This window comes from Rhipicephalus microplus, chromosome 6, assembly GCF_043290135.1.
Source record: "Rhipicephalus microplus isolate Deutch F79 chromosome 6, USDA_Rmic, whole genome shotgun sequence".
Taxonomy (NCBI): Eukaryota; Metazoa; Arthropoda; class Arachnida; order Ixodida; family Ixodidae; genus Rhipicephalus; species Rhipicephalus microplus.
In genome coordinates, this window is record NC_134705.1 from 108,360,179 (window position 1) to 108,374,013 (window position 13,835).

The 13,835-nt window shown below is 44.8% G+C and overlaps 1 protein-coding gene across 1 annotated transcript in view; it reads right to left on the reverse strand.

Annotated features, from left to right (window-relative positions):
- LOC119168044 (uncharacterized) overlaps positions 1-9,565 on the reverse strand; it is a 77,530-nt gene extending 67,965 nt beyond the window's left edge. Inside the window, exon 1 of the mRNA XM_075866407.1 lies at positions 9,344-9,565. Coding sequence (XP_075722522.1) covers positions 9,344-9,460 — 117 coding nt within the window. The 5' untranslated portion in view covers positions 9,461-9,565. The remainder of the gene's footprint in view (positions 1-9,343) is intronic.
- Between the last annotated feature and the right edge of the window lie 4,270 nt (positions 9,566-13,835).

The window sequence follows — 13,835 nt, forward strand, 5'->3', positions numbered from 1 at the left end:
TGACGACTTACATAGAAGACATGGATCGAATTTTCAGGCGTGCGGAGCCCTCTGTGACCGAATACAAGAAAGTTCGACACTAAATGCGTGGTGTTAAACAAGAGATTTTTGCCAGCCTACCTTGCGTTAATGCGCTCTTTTTCCGATGTCGGTGCATTGAATATGACTTCATTGCATGCAAAAGCTTGTGCTGACCTGGGAAGCCGCATTCACGCTAATCCATACTTGCCAGATTCACAAAAAGAGCGGCTCCTGAGCCCTGTGACGGAATTCTCGGGCTGCTTCTCCACAGCATCTAAATCTCGACGTACTACCGTTACAAAACACCGCATTGTTACCGAGGAGTCGACGCCGCCTCTTCACCAACATTCATATGATGTGTCCCCGAAGGAAAAAGAAGGGATTAAGCGTCATAAATTACATGAATCATTTTTTCAGGCGTGCGGAGCTTTCTATTATCGAAACCAAGAAAGTTTGCCACTTATTGTGTGGTGTAAAAGAAGAAAGTTTTGCCAGCCTACCTTGAGTGAATGCGCCGACTTTCTCGATGTCGGCGCATTGAATATTACTTCACCGAATGCAAAAACTTGTGCTGACCTGGGCAGCCGCATTCAAGTTAATCCAGACTTGCCAGATTGACAAAAAGAGCGGCTACTGAACCTTGTGACGGAACTCTCGAACTTCTCCACACCATGTAAATCTCAATGTACTACCGTTACAAAACACCACATTGTTATCGAGCAGTCGACGCTGCCTCGCTGCCTCTTCGCCAACATTCATACCGTGTGTCCCCGAAAGAAAGAGAGATGATTAGGCGTCAAATACAAGAAACGCTGAAGGATGACATCATTCAATCCGCGACCAGTCCGTGGGCGTCACCTGTTGTCTTTGTAAAAAAAAAGACAACATACTATGCTTTCGCGTCGACTACTGGTGGCTTAACAAAGTCACAAAAGGCGACGCTTACCCCCTGCCACGAATCGATAACGCCTTAAACTGTCTACGCCATGCCCAGTTCTTCACATCATTAGATCTCTGGTGAGGTTACTGGCAAATTGAAGTTGACAAGGGCGACCGTGAAAAAACGCGTTCGTGACTCCATACTGGTGCTACTAATTCAAAGTGCTGCCTTTCGGTCTCCGTTCCTCTCCCACCACATTTCAACGCATTATAAACTCTGTACTTGCTGGACTAAGTTGGCAAACGTGTCTTGTATACTTGGTTGATGTCGCTGTGTTTTCAAGCACGTTTGACGAACATCTTTCAAGGCTAAAAACTGTCCTCCCTGCAATAAAGAGAACAAACCTTGCAATCAAGCCTGAAAAGTGCTAGTTTAGCTATCAGGAACTCGAGTTTCTCGGCCACGTGGTGAGCCCGGGGGGTGTTCAACCAGATCCGGAGAAGTTGGCTGCCGCTGCTGATTTCCCTCGTCCTGGAGACAAGAAGGCTCTTCAGTGATTCCTCGGACTCAGCGCCTACTACTACCGTTTTGTCGAAAGATTTTCGAAAATTGCGGAACCTCTTACAAGACTGACACGGCCAGATATGCCTTTCGTACCGACGGAAGAACAACAAGAAGCCTTCGTAAAGCTACGCAATCGACTGCAGACAGCTCCAGTGCTGGCACATTTTGACGATACTGCTGACACTGAGATTCACATGGACGCCAACAACACAGGAAACGGAGCCATTCTATTTCAATGGCAGAATGGCAGAGCATGTGATCGCTTTCGCGAGCCACAGTCTCACAAAAGCACAGTCAGGCTAACTACTCTACCACCGAAAAAGTGTGCCTAGCAGTTGTTTTGGCCATTAGCAAGTTTCGACCTTACCTTAACGGCCGACCAGTTCGAGCGATTAGTCACCACCATTCGCTCTGCTGGCTTGCCAATCTGCGGGATCCATCAGGCCGCCTCGCCCGCTAGAGCCTCCACCTTCAAAAGTACGACATAAGGGTGGTCTACCGTTCAGGACATAAGCGTACAGTTTCTCACTGCCTGTATCGTGCTCCTATTTTTGGAACGTCATCCGACACTGAAAGAGACTAACCGTTTTTTGGCATCGTTGATGTGGTCCGAATGGCTGAACTTCAACGTGAGGACACGGAGCTACTATCTGTCATTCAGTACCTTCAAGGAGAAGACGTTATCGTACCACGCTGGCTCTCATGTGGATTACCACCTTATTGCCTGCGCAAGATTGTTCTCTACAAGAGAAATCTTGAGAGCAGCCAGGAAACTTTTCTCCTCTTCGTTCCATTGGCACTGCGTGAGGAAGTTTTGCAAGCGTGCCACGACGATCCTTCTGTCGGTCGCTTAGGCTTTGCTAGGACATTAGTGCGCATCTGACGAAAATATTACTGGCCGCAGTTGTATTCGTCCGTTCAGCTCTATGTCCGCACTTTCCATGACTATCAGAAGCGTAAAGCTGCACCCGCAAAGCCCGCCGGCTTCCTCCAACTTTTAGATCTACCTCGAGCACTGTTTCAGCAAGAGGGAATGGATCTTCTTGCCTCATTCTCTACGTCATCTTCCCAAAATAAGAGGATAATCGTCGCAATGGACTATCTGGCTTGCTATGCAGAAACCAGAGCGGTGCCTAGTGGCACTGCACTTGAAGTCGCCAGAGTCGTCGTGCACGACATTGTTTTGCGTCATGGTGTACCTGCCGTTCTCATAACCGATCGCGGAGCAGCATTTACGGCAGAATTATTGCAACAAGTCGCCAAGCTGACGCGCACCAACCACCGGGAAACAACAGCTTATCATCCCCGAACGAACGGCTTGACGGAGCGGTTAAACAAAACACTGATCGACATGCTATTTATGTATGTTGATGTAGAGCACAAAACGTGGGATGAACTTTTGTCGTACGTCCCGTTTGGTTGCTGTGCAAGAGACCACAGACCCAACACCCTTTGAGCTTGTTTATGGCCGTCGCGTCACAACACCATTAGGCGCTGTGCTCCCCGCAGACTAGGACAACAGTGGAAAAGACAGCGTTGACGACTTCGTTGAGAAAGCCGAGGAAGCCTGCCAGCTTGCGCGGAACCGCATTCGCACGCAGCAAGATAACGACGCTCACCGTTAAAACCAAGGCCGAAGGAACGTCCACTATCAACCAGGTGACTATGTATGATTGTGGACACCAGTTCGACATCGTGGGTTTTCGGAGAAGCTGATTCGACGCTACTTCGGCTCTTACAGTGTTGTGCGCTCCCTCAGTGACGTGAATTACGAGGTAGTTCCCCGAAGTTCCGATACCAGTTTAAACCGAAAACGTCTACATCCAGAAGTAGTCCATGTACTATGGATGAAACCGTACTACGCCCGCAAGTTATGAACACTTCGAACTTTTTCTTATTATCCACAATAGCGCGGGGTAATGCTTTCGTTTTCGCTGACGTGACCATCTTTTTTCATGGCCATCTCTATCATCTTAGTCAACCGACCAGGATGGTGGCTCTTGAAAGGGGGGATTTGACGCAAGGTAGGCTGACAACTATAGTGGTCCGCCTCGGAGGAGGATAACAAAGTAGTTCTGTGGGTGTGTGCTCTGGTGTTCCTGCTTTTGGCCTTTGCTTAAGAAAGTAAACGTCCTGTCTTTGTACCTGCGTCCCTGTGCCTTTGTGACAATATTACCAATTTGAAACCTTAAAAGTACTTTTACACTATCATTCGAAAGGTTGTACATGACCACCTATGCTGATCTAAAGATGCTTTTGTGGCTTTCGCGGTAATACCACAGTATAAATGTCGTCCAAAGATACACCAATTGAGTTAGGTGGCACCGTAATTCAAGACTTCTGCACGCTATTCAAACCACGAGAGAGATCATTCGTTTAAGATGTAGATAGCTCTCAACGAGCCTGCCAGCTTCAAAATACACGTCGTCACGCGCAGAGGAGTCCAAGATGCGTATGGCTGAAGGAGCCATTTATTAGGTCACAAATGTGAGTGCAGGAGTGGCCAGCAGGTTGCATTTAACAGCGTCGTCATCGTCAGCCGAGCTTTGGCTGAGGAAAGCCAGCACGTTTACTGGTCTTCATTTTCCTCGCGGATACGTGCAGCATTTCTCTCATCGCAGACGAAGCTAGATTGAATACTTGATATGTGGGATTTATTGTCCCTGAACCACCATAAGATTATTAGAGACGCCATAGTGGAGGGTTCTGGAAATTTCGACTACCTGGGGTTCTTTACCGTGCGCCCCAACATGGGCACACTGGCTTACAACATTTTCGCCTCCACCGTAAATGCAGCCGCCGCAGCCGGGATTGGATCCTGCGAGCTGCGGCTCAGCATCCGACTACCTTAGCCACTAGACTACCGTGGCGGGGCTGCCGACGAAGCCCGCTATACGAATTCAGGGACGCATACGCTTCAACAAGCTATCCAATTCTTGGCAAATAAAAACGTTCCTTAGTACGGTAGCACACAGAATTGGTAGCTGAAGGCTCTTCGGCACTACCAAGGGGAAACGTGCTTTATTGTACCGAAAGATTTAAATTCATTATATATATATTTATAGTACTTATACTGCATCTTCCGTCTTTCCCATTAAAGGAGTCGCAAGTAACAATTCTAAGAGCAGCACTGACCAAGCTGCCAGAGAATATTACACCGGCTTGCACGCCCCAAGAAAAAATGCCTGCCGATGCTCATGGCCGTACTAATTATATTCTCAGTTCTTGATATATCAGTAATCGTGCCTTCTGCCAGCACCTACACACACGGGGTGTCTTATCGAGGCTGAAGTGGTGCACGATCGACTCAGGCCATATATTTTTACACGTTTGAGGCCGTCAACGAAGATCGCATCACCGTCAGGCTCCAATCCGGCAAATAGCTGGACTTGCAAAACCACCACCTAACGTCTCCATGGCGATCAAGTTCGTAATAGTTTAGTTTATGTGAGCATAGTGTGTTACAAAGCTATATAATCTTTCTCCGCAGCGAGTGCTGCAAAATTGTAAAGGACTGCTTTGAGTCTTAGTGTACTTCATCCGCCCGAGGAAAGAACGCTTCATTTCACAACTATCCTTAGGAGAATGGCACGCCTGGCCTTCCTCATATATCATCTTCACTGTACTGAGTGTTAACTTTGTTGGTACTTGCTTAATGACATGCTTTGGCCGCTTGTGCTGTTCTGTACTCCTTTACCTTGTGTTTGTGTTACTCGTGGCCAAAGAATATCTTTACTACACAGTGCATCACAAATGAGAGTGAACATCATGGAATGTGTGGTGATCTCAGAATAATTCCGCCCCTCTTGTATTCGCAAGAAACAAGTGAGAATATTACTGCAGAGTAATTGTTTAAATTATTGCTTCAACAGTGAGCCTATCATTCAGAACACTCACTAGAAATATCTAAAATTGAGATATTTGGGCTGGGATTGTTTACGTGGGTGTTGGTGGGGTTTTGCCCTAACTGTGAGCTCAAGCCCGTGTTGTATCACAGTAAGCACGGGCTTGAGGGAAAGATCTCGTGTGGCCAGGAGAGAGAGCCTGTGCCACGTTGTTGCACGCCCTGGACAGTGCCACTGACTCCAGTAGGTCCCAGTAATGTTGGTTCAGTGCCAACAATATGGGGAATTAGTTCGTATTATTACCGCACAGGCCCGTCGCTTCGTTATGACAAAATAGCAAATAGTTATTGCTGATTATATATACCACACACTTGTCCACACAAACTAACTTGGCAAAGTCAGCTGGGTTGAGTTTTTGTTCACGCACGTGACCTAAAAAGTTGAAACTTTTCCGCGTTTTAAAGAGTTTCTGCGCTGTCTCAGCTGAAAGCAGGACGCCTTCAATGACTATGAACTACACAGTGGCAGCGGGTTTCAATCTTACATTTATGATAAGCAGTCGACAAGGTCCGCTTGGCTTCATGAGTAAACCATGTCTACGTACACCAACAAAACAGAGCTGCAGTCTCGCCTATTCAGCGCTGCCCAGCTCCGCGCACGAGGCGCCCTTACAAGGGAAGCGATTCGCAGGCCGCGTGGTCGCTCCTTGTCTATGGGCCTTCGCGGCAGGTTTGCGACGGCACCGCACCTGTTTAAGCCTCTTATGTTTACAGCCTGCGTGCAATAAATAGATGAAGCACTGACGAGGCGCTCAAACATAGTTACATGGTTACTGGAGTGGCGCACACAATGAATATACCAGAAATTAGTGTCAGTGACGTGCTTGCTGCACGCGGTCGATGAAAGAGTGAGACGCTTTCTCATTCTAAGCATGACTATTCACTTCTTGTTCTGCTTCGGAGCCTTAGGACAATTGTGAAAGCGAATACCCTTGTTCACTGGCGGGAAGTAAACTGAGACAGAGAGCAGTACTACACCGTTGCGCAGAACCCGCCACGAAGACGAGCGGCTGCAGCTCGAACAAAAAAGTCGCTCTGCTTCTGAAAAAAATGTCAAAAACAGAGACCCGCTGTTCTTCAAACAGCGCCGGCAGCCACTATAGACGAGTAAGCCAGTCAACTGCTTGTTTGCAATACTTTACCATGACGGTGATTTACAAATGGTGCCAGGGAAGTGAGCGAGAATAAAGCACGCGAATGTCCGCTATGACGCCATACACGTCTGGTTCGCAGTGCCACCGTTGGTCTTACACAAGGCTAATAGCACCTTAACTACTTTTAAGACAGTCGTGAATACATTATTGTGCCCTCACTCCCCACCCAGAGCATATCTGCTCAGATCTCTGTGCAGAGTTTCACGGTGATGCTAAGAGCGCACTTACAGGTACACTCAAAACTTAACACACCTACTACTTCCTTGTTTGTTGCGCGGGATGCATGATTCACACGTCTCTATGCACACAGTGGGACACCAATAGGATCTGTTTCATTCAGCAGCCAAGCTGCAATCTCTACTTGGCACAGTGCGCGTACGTAATCGCGTCGGCGTCGATCTGTATCTCAATCCTTATACGAAGTACATCTTATGGCAACTGCACTCTAAACATTTTTACACCCATAAGGGTGTATTTGTTTTGTGCCATGGGAAACACCCTTTTATTGTGTCTAGGAACACTCTAAACAATAAGGTGTTTAGAAACGCCCTGAAACCGTAGGGTGTAAAAAAGCGTTACCCACTATTTCATTTAACCATATGGTGTAGTAGCGCAAATTCACGGGGACGAAGATGACAAGAAAACACGACACTCGCTACACTCGCAACTAATTTTTTATTTCAGAAGCAGCACTTAATATATAACCCATAACCATAGCGACACAGAAAAGAACTACGAACACTGAATCATTGCCAACAGAAGCTTTTGCGCAGACTCAAGCGATAGTACACGGCAGTTACGCTTAGACACTTTAAGATGACATAACTAAAACAGCCCTAGGTAACATCAAATAAAAAAAAACAAAAAATTTTGCGGGAATTCACACGTGTTTGAAACAAAATTTTGAAACGACAAAAAGGAGGGTATGACACATGCAAACACTGATCTCAATTAAGTCCTTCGAGGTAGCCGGCTTCTCGGTTACTTAACGAAACCGATGACTGACTAATGCATCCTTCTTTTCTTTTTTTAATGTGAAAGGCTTCGACAATTTCTCTGGTTAGTTTTCCGTCAGGGAAACCAATTTCTCTGGTTAGTTTTCCGTCAGGGAAACAAAAATGACAAGTCTGTGAAATGAGTGATCTTTTCTCGTAAAGTTTAACAGCTTAATATTTCTAAAAATAATTTTTTATCGAAATATCTTTTCTGTGAAGTAAGTAGTCACAGCTCAGATATTCATACAAAGTGCAGTATCGCAATGAGAAAATGCAAACATAACACATTTTGGCTAAATCCTTGCAGACGTATGTGGCCAAAAATTTGTATCAATATTACTGAGTTTCAAGCAACTTACATGAGCCCCTTTACTTGACATGTGCCAAACTTGGTATAAGAAAAGGAGCAGTTTGTAAATTTTTTTTTTTCACAAACAACACTCAAACAATATTCTGGAAACTTTAAAAGGCAACCACGCGACCAAAAACTTTTTTCTCTCCGAAGTATTCAAGAAGTTCACTGTTTTCAGTGCATTAAATCAGCACGATCTTTTTTATCAAACACATTTGCCATAGCCGCAAAATTGGCTGGGAAATTTGGAATAAAGTGACCCTGTTACTTTCAATCAATGACCATTGCATTCTGCTAAATTAGGGCTATTTGTTTCAATCATGCTGGCAGACTGAGAAAACATAACTCCTTCCCGATGCATTGTAGGCTGTTCAGTGGCTGTGCTTGTTTTGTTGCCAGATAAGTATGTGCTGCCCAGTCTTACAATTTAGCTGCAACAGATTCTTAGATACCGTGCAGTATGTATAATACTAAAGTGTTTTTGTGCAACAAAAAAAAACTAATAATACGCTTCACATAGCGAAAATACCTTTACATCTGAAAGGCTTAGCGACGTTAAACATCAAAGCGACGCGATGGCAATTAAACTGTGAATAACAAGACTATTTTAAAAGTTACACATGATGGAAACAATCTGAATAAAATGTGCTCGCACGTTAGCAGTTATGTTTAAACAAGCGTTCGCACTGTTCAAGTAGGCAATTTGGCCACACACACAGACGAAAGTTCTGTTCAAACAAAGTCCAGCTTCAGTGCTTGATCCGCTACACAGGCACGGTTGTCGGCAGTGTCATGCTACGTTGCGAGTGAACGAAAATACCGGTGAAGACCACTTTAACGAAATTGAATGTATTAGCAAGTAGGCAAACTTCGCAAGGCGCACCTAACGCGAAGCAATATGCTGTGTTGTCACCCGATGCATCAACCCTAGTTATCACGGTAGTGTTACCGCACCAAACAAAAAAGAACAGGAAAGAACGACCTGGAAACCACGCCCTTGTATTCCGTACTCGGTCTTTTTGTGCACTAAGAAAAAAAAGCAGATTAAGTGAACTACCAACAGGACCAAGCATATGCGTCTTAGATACGCTTGATGCTTAGAGCTAACAGGTGCCGTCACCACACATGTATTAATTAGTAAACAAAAATTGATCTGCATCACGAGCGGACCCCGTTAAGAACGGCTGCCAACAAAGGGCGCCGCAAAAATCTGTTCAATTTGTTTGCTGAACCTCAGCGGCGCACGCTCATTCTACTTTGTACTCCAAACAATTTAAACAAACAAACAAAAAAACTTGCCCACAATCACACTTCGCCATCAACTCCGTAAAACAGTTCGGACAAATATTCTCGCTAAGTAAAGAAATGCTGATTTGTCATCAACTAGTTGAAAACACAATTGTTTGAAGGCGTTATTCTCGTGCTCACGCAGTTAAGAAGCGAATAACGGAACAACGTGAGAGCGGTACTCACTATTTCACTTCGAGTGCTCCACAATAAGAATCCACAGTTCCAGTCTTCAGGATGGTGCACCTTCGCAATAATCAGCACTGACAGAACACACAGGTCGAGCACAGAGCGCTGGCACATTCAAAACTAAACACCGACTAATCAACTCTACCGATCGAGAAGCCACACGCAACACACGCACACATACGGGAGGGTTTTTCGCCAGCGCACGCAGTGACATGTAAGACGATGCCGCTCCCTTTCCCGCGCTCTGCGCCGGGCGTGCAGCAATACCGGGCAGCAAGGCTTGTCTAAGCAAAGAGACTTTATGGCGTCGGCTCGCTCTCAGACCGGCTAGATGCGGTTTAACGGTAGCTCCGGCTCTCTACTGATAGCGCGGGTGCTGCTTTTTTTTTTTGCGGCAGTGATCTGCTGTGTTATACTTGTTCTTTAACAGTGCATCAGGCTCGCAGTAAACATTGTGACGGTGCAGTGCGGCCAGCACGAGCTACTAGTCAGAACGCGCATTTGTAATATTCAGGAGCAATATTTAGCGCACCGTCACCGACCTAATGTAGTGAGTACTGGTAAAAAAGCTAAGCTGATGCTTTTTGCTTAGCTCTATGGGTCTTTAGGGACTCCACATTCAGGGTCACGCACGCGATATTTTATCAGCACTTTGATTTCGGTAAAGACATTGCAACATTGCATGCATCGGCCGTCACGCTATTCGATGAGAACATATTTCCACGTGGGAACTGCTAGGTACACGAAGACGACAGCACATACGCGCATCTGCACGCTTTTATGCAGCAAGCAATAACAAGAAAGAAGACGAAAAGTTTGGCGCGCACTAAATAAAAATACGTACCTGCAGCTACTTTCTGAACCTGTTAACTGCTACTTCTGTCTTCTCGTTACGACATTACATTTGTACTTAGCCTGCAGTCCTTAGAACAAGACCACGGCTGAAAATATTTCAGCAATGTTGTTTTCTCACTGCCTACAAAGTCAAGGCTTTGACCGAAGCACGTCTGCTGGGGAAGTTACATAAACCCAAAGAAGTGGATCCACAAAAAATGCAGAGAGAGAGAGAGAGAGAAAGAAAACTAGAGAATGCGTTTCGGCTCCCCTGAAGAGAGCTTTGTTCGCAATTTAGTCAAAAAGGCTCCCGTCATTGTGACGTAGGCTGCGTCAAGGTAACCGAAATGTCCTTAATCTGCATTTTTCTTTATGGTCGGTGTCCTCTTCCTAAATTCCATGTCGCACTTAAGGACACCTGAAGAGGAACATTCGCTACAGTAATTAAATAAAACGTTCCTGCTAAAACACATGACGCCAATGTTCGTTTTTAAGGGACCTGATGGCCTGCTGACGTGGAGGTTATGGCTAAACAACTGTGCTGTTATTTTTTGCAGGTGACGTATGTTTTATCTCCAGCTTTAAAAGCTTCGATCTTATGGGGACGGGGGGAGGTGGAGTGTTCTATGCATGGCTACACTAATGTGGGCAACATTACCTTGTTCAGGCAAATCAGTGCACTTTGTGAGTGTTGACTAATCACGCAAATGACACAGATGAAAGAAACAGATAGAGGAGAATTGGCCCTTACTCAATTGAACAAGCGGCGCTCCTATTGTATCTTCCGTCTTATAGTAGTTTGCGTGCTTTAACGACGAAAACTGCGTTTCCGTAACATTACTTCTTGATTCGATTCATTGCTAGATCCGCAAGCAGCTAGTAGTAGTACCCCTGCTGGTATCAAGATGGTTAATGTATACCAACAGTATAAAGAAAACTGTCCAAAAATGTCGTGCATTTGTAAGCTTGTGGGCACGTTAATGACCCCCAGGTGGTCGAAATTTCTGGAGCTCTCCACTACAGCGTCTCTCATAATCATATGGTGATTTAAGGACGTTAAACCCCACATAGCAATCAATCAATTGTAACCTTGTTCATAACACCCCAAATATAAGTGTGTAAATGGGGTGTTTTAAGGGGTTTCATTCACGATCACCTCCAATTTAAAAATAGAGCGTAAAAGAGTGTTTATGTGGGTGCTTTTAATGGTTACACCCGTTTTACACCTTTTATGTGTAAATTTTTTAAGAGTGTGCTGTCTGATTGTGGCAATCATACATCTTACACGTCATGTGGAAACTTCACCTTCACCTACCTCTTCTATCAAACATCCAAGAGCCATTCCGGGTGAGCGATTTCGCAGATGGCATAGTTGAACAGTGAGAAGTGACAAACAACATAACAACAAACAGGAGCCTTTATTTCTCTTCTCGTGTCTTTCTTTCCTTCCATATCACGTCGACACTACACATTATTTGCAGTACAGCGTGCACACTTCCTCACATTTGCAGATACCTGGTTGCAAGAGCCACGGTAGCATGGGTCAAAAAACGCTAAAAGCGTCCCCGTAAATAACGGATGTTGACGCGCTCCACAGGCTCATCAAAAATGTTTTTTTGTTGTTTTTGCACTTAAGCGAGTACCTAGTCTGTTCTGTTCATATATCTTACCAAAGAAACGTAAAACTGAAATTCACATTCTATTTGTATGGTCCTTCTGGCAGGTATATTGGTATTTAACCGTGATTCTTTTTGTTAAGCCTTCCTACTTATATGCCACCAATACTCTAATCCTCTCACCCTTAATTATATCATGGTTACGTCCAGCTTTTCATTTCTGTCCCTAGAGCCCAAGCTTTCTATAGGCTTGTGCGCAAGCGTACTCTTGGGTGGGTATCTCCATATTCAAAGAGAACAAGCTCCATGGCTTTCACAGCATATGGATGGTTCTTCTTCTTTACGGAATCCAACTTTATGACTATGCGCACTAAGGCGAACAGACCTTTTTTTAATCTTGCTTCCCATTTAGTTATCAATGAATGCCTACTACTTTCTTTCGGTTTTGCCCTTTCGGTAGTTATTCAGAGTTGGTATTTGTTCATCGCGGTGATTCGACAACTTCCAGATTTATCCACATCGAAGGTGGAACTAACATTCTGTAGCCGAAATATTTTCTTCTGTCACTCACATGACTGTTCTTCACAATGAAAAAATGACACTAAACTCACTCGAGAAACATCTCACTGCCGGTGACTTACACAGAAAGAGCAAGCGCTGAAGTCACTGCAATGTTATATTTGCCCCTCGCGAGTCTCGTTTGCACCATTGTATGTCAATATTAGCGTTGTCTATTCAATGCAACTCACTGGTAAGATGACTGAAATTCGTGACAGGCATTATTTACAAAGTGTACCCGCGCGACAACCTCATTGCTTTATGGTTTAATTTTTGATTCAACACTCACGAATTTTCAAAAACACGTAAGATGCTCTTTAGTTTATATGAGTTGATAAGTTGCTTGTCTTGACATCCTACCTATATGTTCCCATCTGTATGATGTAACAGGCTAATTGTGTTACCACTTGTTTAAGAATACTGTTGTACAGCAACAATCACTCGCTAATTTGGATGAGACCTCAAAGCCAACGCAGCCTTGGCGCTAGAATATTGAAACCTGCAGCTGCAGGAGAGCTGCGTGTATGGTTGTGTGTTGAATATCAACACTCGGGTGTGGGAAGTCGCAATCGCCTTTCCGAGCTAAAGGGCCTGGCAGTCATCCGGCAGTTATAGAAATTTAGGCTATGCTTACACAGTCAACACTGTGATGCCTAATCCTTTGCGAGTGCACTTCAAATTGTTAAACTACCTGACACTGAAGTTTGTGTGATCGCTTCCTGAGGTGTATAAGTAGAATTGCATAGTAATAACGTTCCTCAATCTGACGGCGCCCTTTTTATGCCACAGACAATACCCATGCTCCGCCAATCATTCAGGTCACGTTATATCAGAAAAATTCCTAACCTTATCTGCCAATCCCACTTTCTGTTGCGTGCGTTTGCCTTGTCTTGAAAGCCAGCAAATTACCCTCAGTGAGTACCGGATCTTACGCTCGGCGCCTGGTCATGTCAGTTTCTTCTTGATTTTAAATAAAGTGCTTTCTACACCCTTTTGATCCCTGATAAACATCTCTCCAATACACACCTAAGGTTGTACTTCTGGTTTTATCCTTTTTCTCAGTTTGTCTTCATCAATTCAAGTGTAACCACCTAGGTCAGCGTCCAGGTATCTGCTTCGAAGCTTACCACTGATACAGACTCACTTGGGCAGAGCATTTAAATTTTTAAGTTATATTTATCTTTTTTTAATTTTGGCATCGGACAAGAGGATGATATTTCGCCCAAAACCAACGACGGCTGACGCCGGCACCTCTGCGATACGAGCTCTTTAACGCTAGCGCGTTGAAAAAATTGAGGCGTCCTCACAAGTCGTCTCCACACTTATTAAAAGGGGGTGTATGTAGGGGCACTAGGAGACTTCACTGGCGTGTTTCCTTGATGAAGATATATCAGTAAGGTTCACCCCATTGGATGATATGAATGAACTAGAAGAAGTAGCGTTGATGAAGCCGAATCCACAGCAAATCTGTTCACCGCCAC